The sequence below is a fragment of the Kryptolebias marmoratus genome, linkage group LG24 (genome assembly GCF_001649575.2).
Source record: "Kryptolebias marmoratus isolate JLee-2015 linkage group LG24, ASM164957v2, whole genome shotgun sequence".
NCBI lineage: Eukaryota > Metazoa > Chordata > Actinopteri > Cyprinodontiformes > Rivulidae > Kryptolebias > Kryptolebias marmoratus.
The window spans coordinates 8,949,692-8,966,855 of record NC_051453.1 but is presented as its reverse complement, the minus strand read 5'-3'; the positions used below and the strand labels follow the sequence as shown (position 1 = coordinate 8,966,855).

Below are 17,164 nucleotides of genomic sequence, written 5' to 3'. Positions count from 1 at the left end.
GAGGAAAATACATAAAGTGTTTCCTTTCAGCTGTTTTCTTATTTCTGTGTTCACAGATCGTTAGACTGTTTGGTGTATAAATCAATCAACACTGGCTAGTTGATTTTATGCTCATTGATCTGAGCAGAAAGAAGCACAAAATTAATCTAATTAATCATGGCCTGATTGTTGTTTATTTCAGGTCATTTTCATTTAACTTCCTTCAAAACAGTGCAACATCCTAATGATCGTTTTAAGATGGCAGCAGTCATCTTTAGTTTTACGTCTGAATTAGCCTCCATTTCTCCAAACTGAGTTTGTTAGAAGAGCCATCTACAACAGGTAAGATATTAAGTGTTCACCTTTCCACAAAATGCTTCAAAAGGTTAAAAACTACTGCTTTCTGGAGACCATTTCTAGTGTTTTTCTCTTATGATTTTACGTTTATTGTAAATTTATTGGTGTTTTTTTCTCACTTCTCTCTCTGACATCAAAAGCTTTTATTCTCTTAAATCTTGCTGATGTATGTCTCCACCTGTTAAGAATTTTTATGGAGAAATAACCCTTCAAAAGAGACCATGAAGGACACAATAAATCTACAGCATCACTTGCCAGCTAAACTCAAAGTGGCGGGCCTGAGAGTGTGAGAGCAGCTCTGTATGTGATGCCACTGAAAGAGAGGTCGTTCTGATTTTCATCTATCCGTATGGTGGCTGTCTATGCAGGTGTCACACCGATCCTTCAAACAAAACAAAGCATCTCTGTCAGTAGGTAACAATAGATGGTGTCACTTCAAGTCATCATTTGACTCTGCAAAGATTTTAATCCTTTTCTCCATTATGTCTCTCAGTTAAAAAAAAAACAACTTGAAGCTGTCCAGCATGGTTGGGTTTAAACCAAATGCCAATATTCCTTGAGTTAAAAGAAATACTGAAGAAAAAAGTTAAGCAGGTAAATGTCAGAACCAAGAGACCTGCTCTTCTCGCGTGCTTTGGATGCCAATGTGGAGAGTCTGGCAATTTGACACATTTTTGAAACCATCTGGGGCAGAAAGTCAATCGAAGGCTGCCTCGTGTGCAAAGCATTTGCTTCAGTGAGCATGCAGGACAGACTGTGGGAGTAAAATATCAAGTTAAACCAGCCAGTGGAGTGATTAAACCTGTTACACAACAGGGACATCAAGATTTTCCTGAAATTTGTAATCCGACATCATGTGAAATTCTTACAATGCAGTTTTATTTGTCTATTACCTCGTTAGTATAAAAACAGACAATTAAGTGGTGTTTCTGCTGCAGTTCTTCTTTTAGCATCCTTTTGTTCACTAGCTTCTTTTTTAACCAAAGACTTAAAAACAAGAAAATTCCCCATGCATTTTGAAAGGGATTTGGCTGTGATAAAGAGCGCACATGAGGCCGTTCCGGACGCAGCGATGGCTCAAGGTATCTGCTGTTGTAACTATGGTAACCAGCTGAGCAGAAAATGGATGGAAATGTTCTGTAGACGTGTTGTGGCCTTAAAAAAAAAGGACATTGTGCCAAAAAAATAGAAGAAAAACAACAGCTTTGTCATCCACACTGGGTTTTTATTAACAACGAAATTCAAATAACTCGGGTTCAGCTAAATTATTTCAATCATTTAAAAACATTTTAGTCAACTTTTTATAATGCTTCAGCAGTAAATAAACAGAAATACTTTAGCGAATGTCTTAGAATGCCTAAACCTAGATGTGCCGTGCTTGTTATGAGTTAAATCTACACATATAAGTGATGTTATGGACTCTGGAGTAAATGTTCAATGTCTTTTGTTTATGTTTTTGGCTCCAAAGCTTTCACTGGTCTAAAAAAAACAGAAATAAAATGCTTTTTTTGCTACAGTTCAGAAAAACAAACAAATCACATCTTTTTGGTTTCCATTATGAGCTCTTTGGTTCATTGTCAAGGCAGCAGGTTTGTGCATTACGGCTCAGCATCAAAGTTGGTTCCCCCTTCGCAGCAGCTTTTAGCAAAACAGTGCATTTTGGGCTACTACTTTAATGTACAAAAAACGGGAAGAAAAATAAGAGCAGGTACACAAAGTACACAGCTACTCTGACACATGAACTGCACTCTCTGTGCTTATTTCCAAGTTTTAAGGAAAGTATTCCTATCTAATGTGTTTATCTAAATGAAAGTGTTCTCAAAAAAGTAAACATTATGCTGTTCAATCTTGACCAAACTGCTACCTGATGTGCAAGATTTCTCTAATGGGGTCTTATACTACTGTGAAACTGACTGAGGTAGTAGATGTTTTCTTTAAAAATGTTTTCAAACATTTCTTTTACATTAATTTTCAATAAATTCCCTTGAGATTGAAACAGTGAGTATTTATTAAGTAAAAAAGATTTAATATTCACAAAAGAGGCCACAATTTAAAAAAAAAACATGCCTTCAGTAGCTTCTCTTAATATCAAGGAAGTTTTTTTGGGACTGGTTTGGACTGGCAGCTGTTTACAGATATTTTCCTTTTCAAATCTGCATAATACACAAAGCTAGAACTCATTTCAGTCAAAGCAATCAGATTAAAACTTGCAGATTTTTAATATTTTTGTAGATAGCTTATCTTTACTTATTTTTCAAGAAAACCATCTATATATCCTTTTATGTTGATTTTATTTTTCTTTTGCAAGAGCTGCACAGTTGTTTAAACAATTTTTTTTATCTCATTAGAAACTCTTTTTCCAGTCATTTCCAAGCATAAAGAGTCACACATAAAGGCATGTTAAGTCAGAGTTATCATCTTTTGTAAACCGTGAGCCATATTTGCTCTCAGTGTTTAGTTGCGTGCTGCTCCGTTGTCTGTGAGTCACAGAAGTTTGAAAGACTCATCTCAGACAGAGGACAGAAGGGGGGGGGGGGGTGAGTTATGGTTAAAATATTTTTCAGGATGATAAAGACTATTACAACAAAAGGCAAGGGCTTCTGGGAAACAAATGAAGCATCAGCTGGAACCAGATGCAGAGGACTTCCTGGGCGTTAATAATTGATACGATGTCTCTTCTCAACAGGATGAAAGACTGAGGAAAATACGTCCCTCCAGGTAAACCGGTAAAAATGAACACCATCAGCTCATTTACATCATCAGGAGTTACTTTATTCTCCTCTTTATTGTGGTGAAATCCTGTCGGACCTGGTTCTTTTTTACTAAAACAGCGCAAACATCAACATATGGATGGCTCCAGAGGAGAGTGTGCACGCACAAGCAGCAGATGGAGGCTGATAAGGACAGACAGGTCATTATCATGTTAATCTAAAACTGGTCATGGATGCGCTGGTACAGCCTTTTACCCCCAACCTTCTCTCAAATGCTCAAACACAATGTATTTTTTTTTGCTTTTCTTTAATCTTTGTGTTGTGTGGGAAAGCTTGAACATCATCCGAAGCATTGGAAACATATTCTTAAGTGATTTTTTTCACACTTTCTGCAAAATAATGAGTTTTGTCATTACTTTATGGGTTACAGTACAAATGGACTGCTCACATTTTTATTGCAAGCTCGTCTTACCTCTTCTTTGTGCAGTGATTCATACTTTCTTGGGGTTTTTTTTCTGTGCAGCTTCTTAGAAACTACTAAAAAAGGAGATGTTTTGCCCACCGTGAAGTCTGCTCTATCCTGCTCCCATATCCAATCTCAGCTGTGCAGGAGCTTGCAGATTTTCTTTCTTGTGCCTGCGTGAGTTTTGTCCTCCAACAGTCCGAAAACACATGTATTAGGGAAGCAGGAAGGCAAAAATCGAGCGCTGGAAAGAATGTGGTTTCAAGAATCTTTCTCTTGTTTTACTGTATGTATTGTTTCTGTGGAGGCCTGGCAGTCGATCTAGGTACCCATTTGACAGCAAAGACAGGTTCCAGGCCCTCTACAACCAAGAATAATATAAACCGTGTGGAAATCACAGCTGCAAACATTTTATATTATCGACTGACTACATAGTTTTAAAATATATATTTATATTTAAAATGTGATTTGTGCAACGTCTCTTTCTAATGTAACATCTGGGTGTTTTATGAGCCCAAATCAAATTCTCCCACAGTGACAAAAAAGTTTACAGTCCTGTTTAGCATCATTGAGAATTGTCTTAAGTTAAGTACATTCATCACAATACATACAGGGTTCAGTAACATTTCCTCGAACTGGTGACGGGTCATAGAAAATATTTTTTTGTTCTTTACAGTCACAGGTCTTTTTGAACTCCCACAGCCGTAGCAGCAGGTCATGATGCTCGCTGAAACCTTTTCCACAGGATTTTGCTCATCCAGGCGACCAAGTAGCTACTTGGCCGGGAGCCATCAGCAGAAGTCCAGGTAGTCTTGCTGCAGAGGCACAATCTTGGAGCGACTGACACTTATTCTCCTGGAAAGGTGTCTTCTGTTCAAGCTGACTAATGGCTGTGTTTCTCCGTGTTTAACTCAGCCTTTACTTTGTGTCGAGATGTGGGGGAAAAAACGATTTTTTGTGGGGTTTTTTTTTTTAAACATTTCTCCACACAGGCTTTATTCCTGCTGAAAGGCTCTGCTGATTCACAAGATAAGTGACTTATTAAAATGTAAACAAAGAATATGCATGTCTTCAGGGGCAAAAAAAACAAGAAACAAGAAAAAACATGGACACTGTGCACAATATAGAAAGAGATTTCCAGCAAATGACGCGTGAGCACAGTTTGATAGTGTGTTCAGATCAATCTCCTCGTGACCTTTAGTCTTCACATTTAAGGCCTGACTGCAGCCCTGATCTATCTTTACTGTAACAGGAATACAGACAAGTAAACAACTGAGTTCTTAATTAAATCTTCCCTGGTTACAGTATAAATAAAAAGTAAATGTTCAATAAAAAAAGTGCAGGAGAAAGCAGGGAAAGTGACTTATCTTACCTATTTTAAGGCACACAAGTACCTTTTTTTTCCCAGCATATTGTTTTTATTTTTTCCACCCCTTCATCGTGTCATTGCAATTAACAGCAGCGTGGACATTTACTAACTCGCAGACTCACGTCTGAAATCCAGGCAACGTTCTTGGAAATGTTTATTGTGGGCTCAGAGTTGCAGTTCAATTCAGCAGCTGTCAGTGAGTTAAAGTAGCGACCCACTTATCAAATCACAGCTCCGCAATTTGTGTTGCTCCTGGTTTTCCCAGAACAGCAGCGTAATTGATGTTCCTCAAGATCAATACAGAGTAATTACGCCGTTTTCCTTTTGCCAAACACGGTGTTCAAGAGAAGAAGTCAACCCCTAACGACATGTAATTACTGCTCTTTAAATGACTGACACCACTGATATTACTGAAAGAAGTCATTGTGTGTATCTGGGCTGAGAATTGTTTATCCTTTATCTTTTTTTAAAGACTTTCAACTCCACAAAAAGAGCAAATAAACCCAATGCACCGTACAGAATATAATTTCCTATAATTACAGAAAATTGTCTTTTTTGTATTTATTTTTCTCTCTTATTAAAAGGACCTCAGTTGAGAGGTTAAACTCTAGAACTATGTGTGTCTTCAAATCAACATTTTACAGCATTGTAATGTTTAATTTTTGTTAATCTTCTAAAATATGTACAAACATGCCACAAACAATTTAGTTAAATAGAAATAATATTTAATCAGTGAAATGCAAAGTAGACTGGGAACTACAAGTCAATACAGCTTTTATTTAGAATAGTTAAAATGATAGAAATGTATGTTTTTCCAAAAAGGATACACAGGTAAACAGGATATTTAGGCTGGATGAGTGTATTATGGGGTGGCAGTAAGAAAGTTGAACATGTTGGCACCTCTGAGAGGCTCTGCAGGGTTGTTTTGTTTCGGCGTTGGCTCCATGATGGATGGACAATCTGTCTATCGCCACTACACTATCTGCTCCAACGACCCCGAATAAATGAGTGAACAACATGTTTGTTTTCCACCATCTCATAATAACCAAAGCAAAGAAGCACTGTGCAAAGGTTTATTAATATCAGGAATAGTTTGCCTGTTTTGTTAGCTGCCCACTGTGTTCATCTGTAAAGACAATGTCCTTCTGAGGATGGGATGTTTTGACTATTATTGCCTTAGACATAACAAAAATATCTAATATGTAATATATATGATGATGCAGTTCTCTCAGAGAGATCCTGATTGCAGGACTGTTTGAACCATTTGAAACTAGGATTGTCCAAAGAAATTCAGCTGTCATTTCTTCAGTCCTTTGTTTAAACATGAAGGAAATAACTTCTAACATCTGTTGGTGAGCCAGCCGGCAGTCTGTACATCTGCACCCTGCTGCTAATTAACCTGGATGGATTCAGTCTCATCTCCCCCTCTGATTTTCCCCTACTGCCACCTTTTGCTTTCTGCTTACACTGTCCTTTTGTCTTCATCTGCATTTCAGGTCAAAAACTGAACCGAATATGTCAAAACAAATCGATCTGCTGAGAGAACTGAGGCTCCGAACCTTAATCAATTCGTTTAACTTGTGATTTGTGTTAAGAAAAGCCAGGCGGTCCAAATGTCAAAGCTTTGTTTATTTCCTTACAGCACGGGCCGTTTCCCAGCACAGGTCCCGTGTTCGTGCCGCTCCTCCAAGCACGTTCGATTTTCAAGCTCACAAAGTAATAAAAGGAGGCTTTAGGGAGAAAACAGACTAACAAACACGTCTGAGCTGTGTGTAGTTAATCTCTGGGAACCTGAACGAATACTTCAAACTGCTTTACTGTCACAAGGCAAGCTCTCCTTCGCATTCTGATCCGTTTTTATTTGCAGATGTGTGTGGCCTACATGCGTTCAGATGTGACGGTGTGCAGACAAAGGCAAGCAGGTGATGCAACACAGCAAAGAAGGAGCTTCAGCTTGTAGTAAAAACAAAATCCATGTCTGATATTTGCATCATCTGTGGATTGTTTACATCTTTGACTCTTATCTGACGGGTTGAGGAGGAAAAACAGACTCTGGCTGAGTTTGTGTGGCTGAAACATTGACAACAGCTGAATGCTGAATGTTGTCCAGGACCCTCTCAGCACTCTGAGTAATGAGGAGGTAGCTGCAGTCGGGACAAGTGTTGGTAACTGAATTTCAAACACATCAGCGGCCGGCACCTCTCAGTTCTAAGTCTTTTCTGACCAACGTCTCATCAATTTTGCAGCAACAAACTGCTTTTTTCTTTTCTTTTTTTTTTTTAAAGGTTTCAGAGAAATCCATGAGGCTGCACGATGTTTGCCAATTTAACAAACCAACAGATTCACACAGAGGAGAAACTCCTCCGAGCTGTAAAATCCATTACACGCATATAGGTGACAGGAAAATGACTTTTCCACTGAACCTTACAATCAAAAGGGAGACGTGGTCTTCAAGAAGTTAAAGATATAAAAATGTTACTGATTACTTCTTCTTCAGGATGTGTTGGGCGTCGATGTTCAGTTAGTACCATAACAATGTCGTTTTTGTTTTCTAAGGTCATTTGGCTGTGGCAGCCATGTTTAATTGGGCTGACTCCTAAAATTAAATCGTTGTAGAGGTACATCTATTGATTACTTCCTAAAAGTTTCATTAAAATCTGACATTTTGATAACATTACAAATAAACGGAGGCAAAAACACTCACTGCAGTCAAAAAAAAAATGGGAGGAAATGTTCATGTTGACCAAAGTTTTGACGTAGCTTAAATATTAAAGAAAAACTAATTTTTGTTTGTTTAAAAAAACATTTTCAGTCATTACTGCTGAGAAATGTAACTACCTCCACATTATTTTTATATTTTCTTTTAGCAAATTATTCCACTTCTTTTTTTTTCTTTACAAAAAGAACCAAAACACTAACTGGTCTCGTCTCCTTTTCTCTTTGTATGTAAACAGATATTTTTAAACATTTGGCCAGCAGGTGGCAGCACATGTTTCAAATATAAGTCAAGTCAGTTTACAGCTGGGTATTAAGAAATAATTTTTAATACAGATTACATTTGTAGATTCATACTATTCAGACCAAAGATACAGAGGAAATCGTAATTGCATATGTGTGTTTGTGTGGTATTTTTCAGCAGAAATCATTTCAGTTTTGACATAAAGGAATTTTTCCCTTTAAAAAAAGAAATCTTAAAAACAAACATGTAAACAAAGCAAAACCAGCATAAGATAAATAAGTACACAACCGGTGCTTTAGTAAAGCAATTAAAATGATTACCATGTAAAATCTTGAGTTAATTATTCACAGATGGAGTTGTTTGCATTTTTTTGTAAAAGCAAAATGTTCCCTGAAAGCAACGTGTTGATCTTCACTTCTTAAAAAAGGTTTTCAGGAACTTCTGGCACAGAAACCTCAGCCTCGAGGACATCCTGCAGACATTTCACTCCTTCTTTGGATGCTATTAAAGACGACAGGAGAAGACAAAAAAAATTTCCAGTGAGATCAATACCCGGTCCACTCAAAAAGACAAAATCCCAACATCAGGTTACAGTTAATGGCCTGCAGGGATTTATCTGAAAAAGTGCATCTCTGGGGAGCAGAATCGATCATTTTCTTTTGACGAACTTTAGTGGGATGGCAGACGGTCTGTGATAACAGCGAGTCAAAAGCAGATTAACAGGAACAAATAATAAAACACACAAACTGAATAAAATGTTCAGCGAACTATTGGACAACGCCAGGTGATTAACCAACCTCCAAGTTTATGATCTGAAACTAAGCAGAGGAGACGCAGGAACAACATCTGAATGCTGAGGAGACCAGGTGCAGGCTGCAGATCAGGGCACGGCTGGAGGAGACTGCGAGAAAACTTAAACTCCCTCCAAATGGTAACAGCTTCAGTAGCTGCTAATGAGAGGTGAAAAATCCAAACTGGCACACTAAATTTCAGGTAATACATTTTTAATGCGACAAAATCGCAACTGAACTGTTTTTAAATGAGCTGTAGGACTTCTAGTAGTTTCATTTAGTTGTGTCTTTGGAGTCTTAAGGTCTGAAAGATCTGAGCAGAGCCATGCGTAGAAACACACAGGGGGTGAGAAAAGCCTGAAACCAAGACACAAAGTTCTAAATAGATTCCGCGGTCCTTATGATGAGCCATCTGTTTGCCTTGGAAGCTGAACTTATTAGAATTTCTTCACAGCAGAAACAAAGTGAGAGGGTGCAGATAATTAATCATCCAAATTATTTGAAGATAAGAGAGTGTTTGTATGGCTCCACAAGGAAACACAAAGAAGATTTAATTCCATTTAAGTTTCATATAAACAGGTTTTTGCTTAGCAGGAGAACTACACTGCACTGACTGCAGCACAGATACAAGGAGTGAGAAATGTGCTTATGCAGCACGGGGGGGGGCTTTCTGCACACCTAACTCAATCCTGGTCTGTAAGCCTCCTGGGCTGTCTGTCTGTAAACATTCAGATGATTTTCATACTAAGTCCTCAGGCCTGTTTGTCTTCATTATGACATGTCTTCCTCTCCACTAGTTCCTGTGCTTAGGAGCGAGCCTTAAAAAAAACAAACAAGAGGCTCCGAAGTGGAATCAGTTCAGTGGATTATAAACGTTTTAACGCAGCTGATTTAAATTAACCTAAAGCTTATAAACTCACGTGACTTTGGACACAGTTCTGATATAATCTAGAAAAGAATTTCCGCTGCTTTTATCCCCAGTTTAATAATTACCAAGTCACACATGTGGCTCCTTTTACAGCTTTCACACAATAAGTCTCGGGATGTGAACCAGGCTGCGACACATAACGTACCAGTACATTTTGGGAAGATTTTTTGTGAGGTACCTTTAAATTTTTTCTTTTTTTCCATCTCCAGTATTAAAAACAGTTGGTATCAGAAAAGTTTGGACTCCCATTTGCAATAAGGTGAAGAAAGAGGGGGAAATGTTGATAAAATAAACTGGTAGTTAATAAATTTCATATTTTAAAAACTGATGTAGGGTTTTAGATTCAACTCCTTTTGGATGCTTTTATTGCAAACCAGCTGCTTCGATTGGTTTATTCTCTTCAGACCAGAAACGTATTTAGAGCTTTGTCAATCTGTGTCCACCACATGAACCTAACTTTCTCAGGCAGCTGACAAACTGAAGACTTCCTGCTGCTGTCTGGTGATGTCCGATACTTACAGCAGCATTCAGCGCCTGGTCCAGGTCTTCAATGATGTCAGCTTCATCCTCCAAGCCAACAGAGAGACGGATCAAAGTGTCACTGATCCCCAGAGTGTTCCTCTCGTTTTCTGGCACCGACGCATGGGTCATGATGGCCCTGAAATTAAGATGGAAGACGATGCATGAATGAGAAATGTGCAGAAAAACATCACAAGGGTCCAACAGAGAGCTGAGCTGGGTTGTATGAGTCTGATAGGGAATGTCCTCTTGATCTCTGCTGCCCTCTTGTGGTTCTTTACTTTAAATTGCAGCCCAAGTTATAGCAAAAAGGTATGGACATTAAAAAAAAACATTAAAAAGGTTGTTTGTTTTTTTTATTTTCAACAGACTTCGGATATACTTACGGATGTTCTGCTAAACTTTCATATCCACCAAGACTTTCTGCTACTGCAAACATCTAAAATAAAACAAAGAACGAATGAAACATATGGTGAAATAATGGAAAAAAAGTGAATGACAACGTTTTGCACTTCCAAGCCTCTTTTTACAGTAATTTGGGGATCAATAGCAGTAATCATAGCATAAAACTTTATCTGAACTATAAAAGTGAGCTTAGGGTTCACATGTCTGGCATCTCCACAACAAAATGCCCCAAAATAGTACTTTAGAACTCTGCTGCTGCCTCACAGATGTAATATAAAGCTGATTTATTATTTTGTTTTCTTTTATGTCCCTTTTAGTTGTGGATATCTGGTGTATTTACCAGAAATTCCTTAAGGCCTCAGAACACCACCCGTTAAAAAAAAAAAAGGAAGAAAAACAATCAGACTTGGGGAAAAAAATGTTTCTCATTAATTACTTTGAGGCTGCTGAGGAAGGTGGTGGCATGCTCGAGTTTCCCTTTAATGTAGAAGGTGATCATCCCTGGACAGCCGGTGCACTGCCTCTTCATCACCTCGTACTGAGGGTGGGAGTGCAGGCCTACGTCAGGAGGAAAAAAGAAAACAAAACACAACAACACCATCAATAAATCCATCCAAACTCTGAAAGGAACAAAAGGGGCTTTTAAACAGCCTTTTTGAAGAACTGGGCATGAAAGTAGAGGTAAAATGGGTCAAAGTTCACGTGTCAAAGGGCCAAAACGTTGTGTGTGAGGTAGAGCTTTATCCAGCAGCAGTGTGACGTGTTGAAACACGTTGGTGTGGCAGTGACCCACCTTTGTTTGCTCAGAGTCAATTACTTTGTGCAGCAATGCAGACCCATACCACAATACGATCAACACCATGTTTAACAGATGAGACCACCTTCTCTATATATTTGAAAATAAAAATAAAATCAATCAATATAAAAAGGTATATTTTGATCTTGGCTGCACTGAGAACTATTTCTAAAGCAGACTGCTGCTTCAGGTGATCATTAGCAAACTACAGAGGGAGAGGCGGTGCTCGTTTTAGGGATTAGGAATCTTTTCTTTGCATGGCTGCCACACAAATAATTATTGTTTGTTGTGTTTCGTAAAAGTAGATTCAAATTTTAGAACAAGAAGCCCTAGAAGTTGCTTATCATTTACTTTTTGACCTATAAGCTATTACACACCTCCCCCACAGAGGGATTTTTGCTGCTGAGGAAGATGATGATGAAATAGACTTTCCTCCACTTTCACAACTTCGATTATGAGGCGTCATGACACTCTTCCCCAAACAATGAAGACTCTGAAAACTATCTGCATTTTCCTTAATAAAACAGGAAAAAAACTGTTCTCAAATCATTGAGAACCAAACTATAAGCTCAAATGTGCAGCTAATAATAGATAAAATCCTTTTACCATTAATGGGTGTTTCTCTTTTCTCTTTTAATGCTTCTGCAGAAATAAAAATGGTTTTTTTGAAAGAATTTAAATGGAGCACTTGGTGCTTTTTATTACAGTTCTGCAGTTTTGACTATAGATAAATGTAGATGCAAATAACACTGACAACAGCCAAAACACAAAGATATGGAGTAATAAAGTCATAAAGGGATGTTTCACTGATATGTGAGAGCCAGCAGTGGTGAATAATTATCAAACCTACAGTGCCAAAGCGGGGTGGAAGGAGAGGAAGGTCAGTCACACTGTGTACTGGCATCAACATCAGAGTGAACTGGAGCGACGAGTGCTGAACAATTAAATTGTGCAGTTAAAGGTTAACAAGATTACATGTGAGAAGATACATTGTTTGCTTCATGAGCGCTCTTCTGTTTTAACTTGCACTGATTCTTGGAAATTATTTCAAAATGAAAAGCAACTTTTGACACAAAGGAGACTGAAAACACCGTACATAAGCAGGACTTTACTGTTCTGCAGAGATTTGTTCATATCAGAACATAAAATGCTAATTTATTCTATTACTAGAAACATTATTACTATTACGGGCATTCTTCCAGACCCCATAAAATAAAAATAAAAACACTACCTTGTGCCCAATATGCAAAAGGCAGCTTTATTGTGCGACAGGGAAATAACGAGAGGCGCGTCTCGGCGAAACATGAACGCACCTGGGAAGAGGACGCGTTCCACTCGGGGATCGGCCTCTAGAAACTTAGCAGCAGCCATGGCGTTCTTAAAGTGCTGCTCCATGCGCAAATGCAGCGTCTTCAGTCCACGGTTACACAAGTAGCAGTCAAAGGGAGACGGTACAGCTCCGAGGGCTGAACCAAGGCAAAAAATCACATGGAAAAAAATAAAAAAAGAAATACAGAGGTTACAAACAAAGTCGCCCAAAATCCAGGTGAACAACAGAATTCTGAACAATCCCCTCCCGTTGAAAAGGTTTGTTTTGGTTCGGAGCTTTGGCCCCTGGAGGAGCATGTGTTGGTTGTTTGCTGGATGAATGCAGGACAGATTCAAGCAGCACGTTTACAGAAAACAAGGCAGGTGGGAAACAGCTTTAAAGAAACGGAAAGGAAACATTTCCACTTTCTCAGTAAACTGGTGTCAGCAAATATTTCAAAACATAAAACATCCAATCAGTTGACTAAAGAAGATTTCAGCAGTAGTCTCTCGTGCTACGATGAGTTACATTTATACCAGAAACATTTTGTATTTACTCACAGTTTTGTAGAAACCTTAGTCGCTTGTGCAGATCGTCCCTGTTTAGTGAGGCCATACCCATCACTACATCACTGTGACCTGCCAAAACAAACCGAACCAAACAGCTAAAGTCACAAGGAGCTGCTGTGGTTGGAACACAAAGTCAAGACTGTGGGGTTTTCATTATAATAAGCTTTAAATTAGAATATTTCAAAGTATGCTGTGATTATACAAGAATAAAGTCCTGATATTGGTTATATTTTTATCTAACTGAACAGTTCACAGCTATTTACCTGTTTTACATACAACCCAAACAAAACTTGTTCTTTCTTTTAACTTATCTTCTTTTCATTGTTATTTTTTTGTACATGTGTGCCACTTCTGCAGAATTATATATTGAGTACCTTTAGGTCATCCATTGTTGTTTTAAGCATTTGTCCAACAGGTTATTATTGCCAGTAAAGAGGAATAAAATGACATCTTTCAGTATAATAGTCGTGACAAAAGAGTTTGCACACTTTATAGCTAAGGTGAACTCTCTTTCCACTGTTGTTTATGGCAGGAAAAGTTGTTTTATTGACTGATAAGTGATAAGAAACTCAAGTCTTTTTCTTCTTGTAAAATACAAAACTTTCACTGTTGTTAGTCTCTTATTTTTGGATTTAAATGACAATGTTGTATTTTTGTAGCGCTCTATAAAGTATATATATGCTTTTATTCAAGTAACTCCTTTAACTTCTTCTTCCACTACAATATATTGTGTTTGTATTGATGTAAGAACATGTTTAAATCTTACCGTTCATATATTTGGTGGCTGAATACATGCAGATATCAGCGCCCAAAGCCAAGGGGCGCTGAGGGTAAACAAGACAAACGCCTGAGTTAATCATTCAATGGGTCCTTTTACGCCTGAACTGGAATATGAGTGCAGGAAACAATTACAGCACGGCTTCAAAATCAAAAGAGCAGAACAATGCATCACCTGGAAATACGCTGACATGAAGGTGTTGTCCACCACCACGACTATGTCTTTGTTGTGCTCGTGCACCAGCTCAGAACAGGCCTTGATGTCTACGACCTTCATCATGGGGTTGGTTGGACTCTCCATCCACACCAGCTACATGAGAGGAAAGAGAGGTAGTTGTGTTTGTAACATGTAGTTACACAAAGTGCTGACTCATGTAGACTGCTTTGAGTTAGCAGGGGAAAAAAAAAGACTAAGTCAATAAAAGAAGCAGCAACAGCAGATCAAAACAGACGACAACGCTTTCTTTTTCATTCTTCGCTCTTATCATATCTTTCCTTGACCTACCTTAGTGTTGGGCTTCAGAGCAGCCTTGAGCAGCTCCGGGTTTGTGAAGTCCGTTAAAGTCACATCCAGACCAACTTCAGCTGCAACTCTTTGGAAGTAGCGGTTTGTGCCTTTAAAAAAAAAAAAAGAAAAAGAAAGGGAGGAAGACTCTGTTAGCGTCATTCAATCCTCTCATGTGATTTCACAACATAAGCGGGAAAAAAAGGGTGTGAAAAGTGTGAGAAAACATTGCGCAGCTGGGAGTCTCACCTCCGTACACATCATCCATGCAGACGATCCCCTCGCCTCCCTTGAGCAGGTGGGTGATGGTCACCGTGGCGGCGAGCCCTGAGGCGAAGGCAAGAGCTGCAGTGGGGGACGAGAAAAGGCACAAAGGTGGAAGAAGTTTAAAAGCCTGTCTTCTGCTATCAGCTTTAAACAAAAATGTGAATCTGTTTGAGGCAATGATCAAAACTAAACTTTGCTGTGCTCAGATTTACTTACAGTACTTTGCTCCATCCAGCGCCGCCACGGCCTTCTCGAGGCAGTTTCTGGTGGGGTTTCCACTCCGGCTGTATTCAAAACCCTAAGGAGAAAGACAGTTTTTTTTTAATCTTCATGACTCATACAAGTGTGTGACAACTGCTTTACGACTTATTAAGAATCTGCACCGAATCCATAAAAATGCTTGTGATTTTTTTCAACAACAGAGCTGTTCAAAAAAAAAGTACTTTGTGACTGTTGCTAAAAATCATTGACCCTCCTGAGGCCTCCGGGTCAAATGAACTCGACGTTACAAAGTTTTCTCTTCCTCTCTTCAGTGACGAGGGCTTTAACTGTACCATATTGAACTACTAAGATGGACGCTGCTTTGTTAATAACCGTAGTTCAAATATGGAGTTCATATACTTGACCCAAAGTGAAAAAGGCCACCTGGAACACCAAACCTATCTAACAATCGAACCCCTGCGCCCCCCTCCAGCTATAAGACCTTGTTTGGTTTGTACAAATCATTTACCAGTTCACAGAAAACAACCTTCGGAAATACATTAAGAAAACACAGATGTTTTGCAAAGTGTCCGCTGAAAGGACGGTTTAGGCAGAGAGAAGAAGAAGATGAAATTCAGTCCAGTTTGACGAGTTACTCCATTTAAGATCTGGCAGAGTCAGTAGGTGTGGCTGCCTTGTTAACTTCAGTTAAACTGAGTGTAGTTTTTCTTGTTACTATCCACACACCTTAAGGTTGATGTTAAAACTGGGAAACAGGAGCGGGGGGGGGGACTCAACAACTCAGAAGAGCCATTTCCTTTTTGTGTTTCAGTGCATTGTCCCAATTTGAACCAGTTTGTGAATAACCAACTCTATAATCACTGACAGAAACAGCCAGAACGCAAAGAAATGAACAATATGCGGGAAGTGAAGGAAGCAAAAAAGAAACATGCTGCTTTTAGTTTGGTGTTGCAGATAATGGCAACAGGGTCATTTCTACAGTGAGGAAGAAAGTAAAAATATAAACAAACTTCCTATCTGATTGATTTCCCTTTCAGCCTAAATTATATATATAAAAATAACGTTTTACTACATTATTACTTTTGGGTGTGGGCTTATTTTTAATACATTGCAACATATTTCACAGCTGAATCAATTTATAGCTAATTTTAAAGGATGTGTTTCCGTCACGTGGAACTACCGGCTCTTCGCCCCTCCTTCTCCTCCTCTTCATCATCCCTAAATAACCGAGTAATATCAGGCTACTTACGGCGTGGTTTCCCGGTGAGCGCTGTTTGAAGGTAGTAGACAGGGATATCGGCGGGACCACGGCCATGGACGCCCACTGCTCTGGCTCCTGCCCGACGTGTATGGCATCCGTGGCGAAGGACTTGAAAGCCGTGCGGAAGCCGGCGAACACGCCGCTGGGCTCGTCTTGTTTGTTCGTCGGCTCCATCGCTGCGAGTAACTCAGCCTCGAGTGCGCATTACCGCTTCTCAGTAAAGGGGAAATACTATTTAGCAGGGCTAAATGGGAAAGCTCGCCCCTCTCCGCCAATCGGCGCTCGCCGACGAGCGGAGGGCGGCTCTGATTGGCTGTCGAGCAGGGGGCGTCCGGTCCGTGTTACGACAGCACGTTGTTTGCGTTCCTCCTGTGTGCTGCGTCTGATGCAACGACTCTTCTTGTTTCAATCAGGGAGGAGGCTCATGTCAGTGTTTTTTTTTCGCATATTAATAAATTATTTCACACCTAAAATCCTACCTAAACTCGTGTTAGACTAATTAATATTTAAAGCCTTGAAGTCACGTTATAAAAGCAAGTGGTAATCTAATTAGAAAGTAAATTAATCACCATTTAGCAGCTGCTGCAGCCTGCCTTAATTAGAAATTGGGTGTATGGTTCATGCCTGGAAGCAGGCAGTGAAGATGAGTCAGACTGTAATTCCCTTCTTGAACTGCAGGGGGTGGAAGTGCTCTGTAATAACTAGCAGTGAAAAAACACCATATTTATATTTATTTGCTTTGTGTGTGTGTGTATATGAAACAAGATGATCAGAGTTTTGTCATTCCAAGTGCGCGTTGATCATCAGGTTTTAGAATAAATTTAAAACAAAGTCACGGATCTGTTTCTATTTTTTCAGTGTGGAGAAAACTTCAAAATGATGGCCTTGCTTTCATCCTCAAATTCAACAATACATCCAACCTAAAATCATTTTATTTTGTATTTTCTTCAATCATCATGCATTTACATGCATTGATT

The 17,164-nt window shown here is 39.1% G+C and overlaps 1 protein-coding gene across 1 annotated transcript; it reads right to left on the bottom strand.

Moving 5' to 3' along the window:
- Nucleotides 1–7,900: 7,900 nt before the first annotated feature.
- On the bottom strand, nucleotides 7,901–16,411 carry cth (cystathionase (cystathionine gamma-lyase)). The gene is made up of 12 exons (XM_017413286.3): nucleotides 16,176–16,411; nucleotides 14,921–15,002; nucleotides 14,687–14,782; nucleotides 14,438–14,547; nucleotides 14,108–14,242; nucleotides 13,922–13,979; nucleotides 13,147–13,224; nucleotides 12,591–12,743; nucleotides 10,918–11,039; nucleotides 10,463–10,515; nucleotides 10,077–10,215; nucleotides 7,901–8,339 (listed from the first exon to the last, which is right to left on the bottom strand). The coding sequence occupies exons 1-12, from the start codon at nucleotides 16,359–16,361 to the stop codon at nucleotides 8,322–8,324; spliced, it is 1,230 nt and encodes a 409-aa protein (XP_017268775.1). The 5' UTR covers nucleotides 16,362–16,411; the 3' UTR covers nucleotides 7,901–8,321.
- Nucleotides 16,412–17,164: the final 753 nt, after the last annotated feature.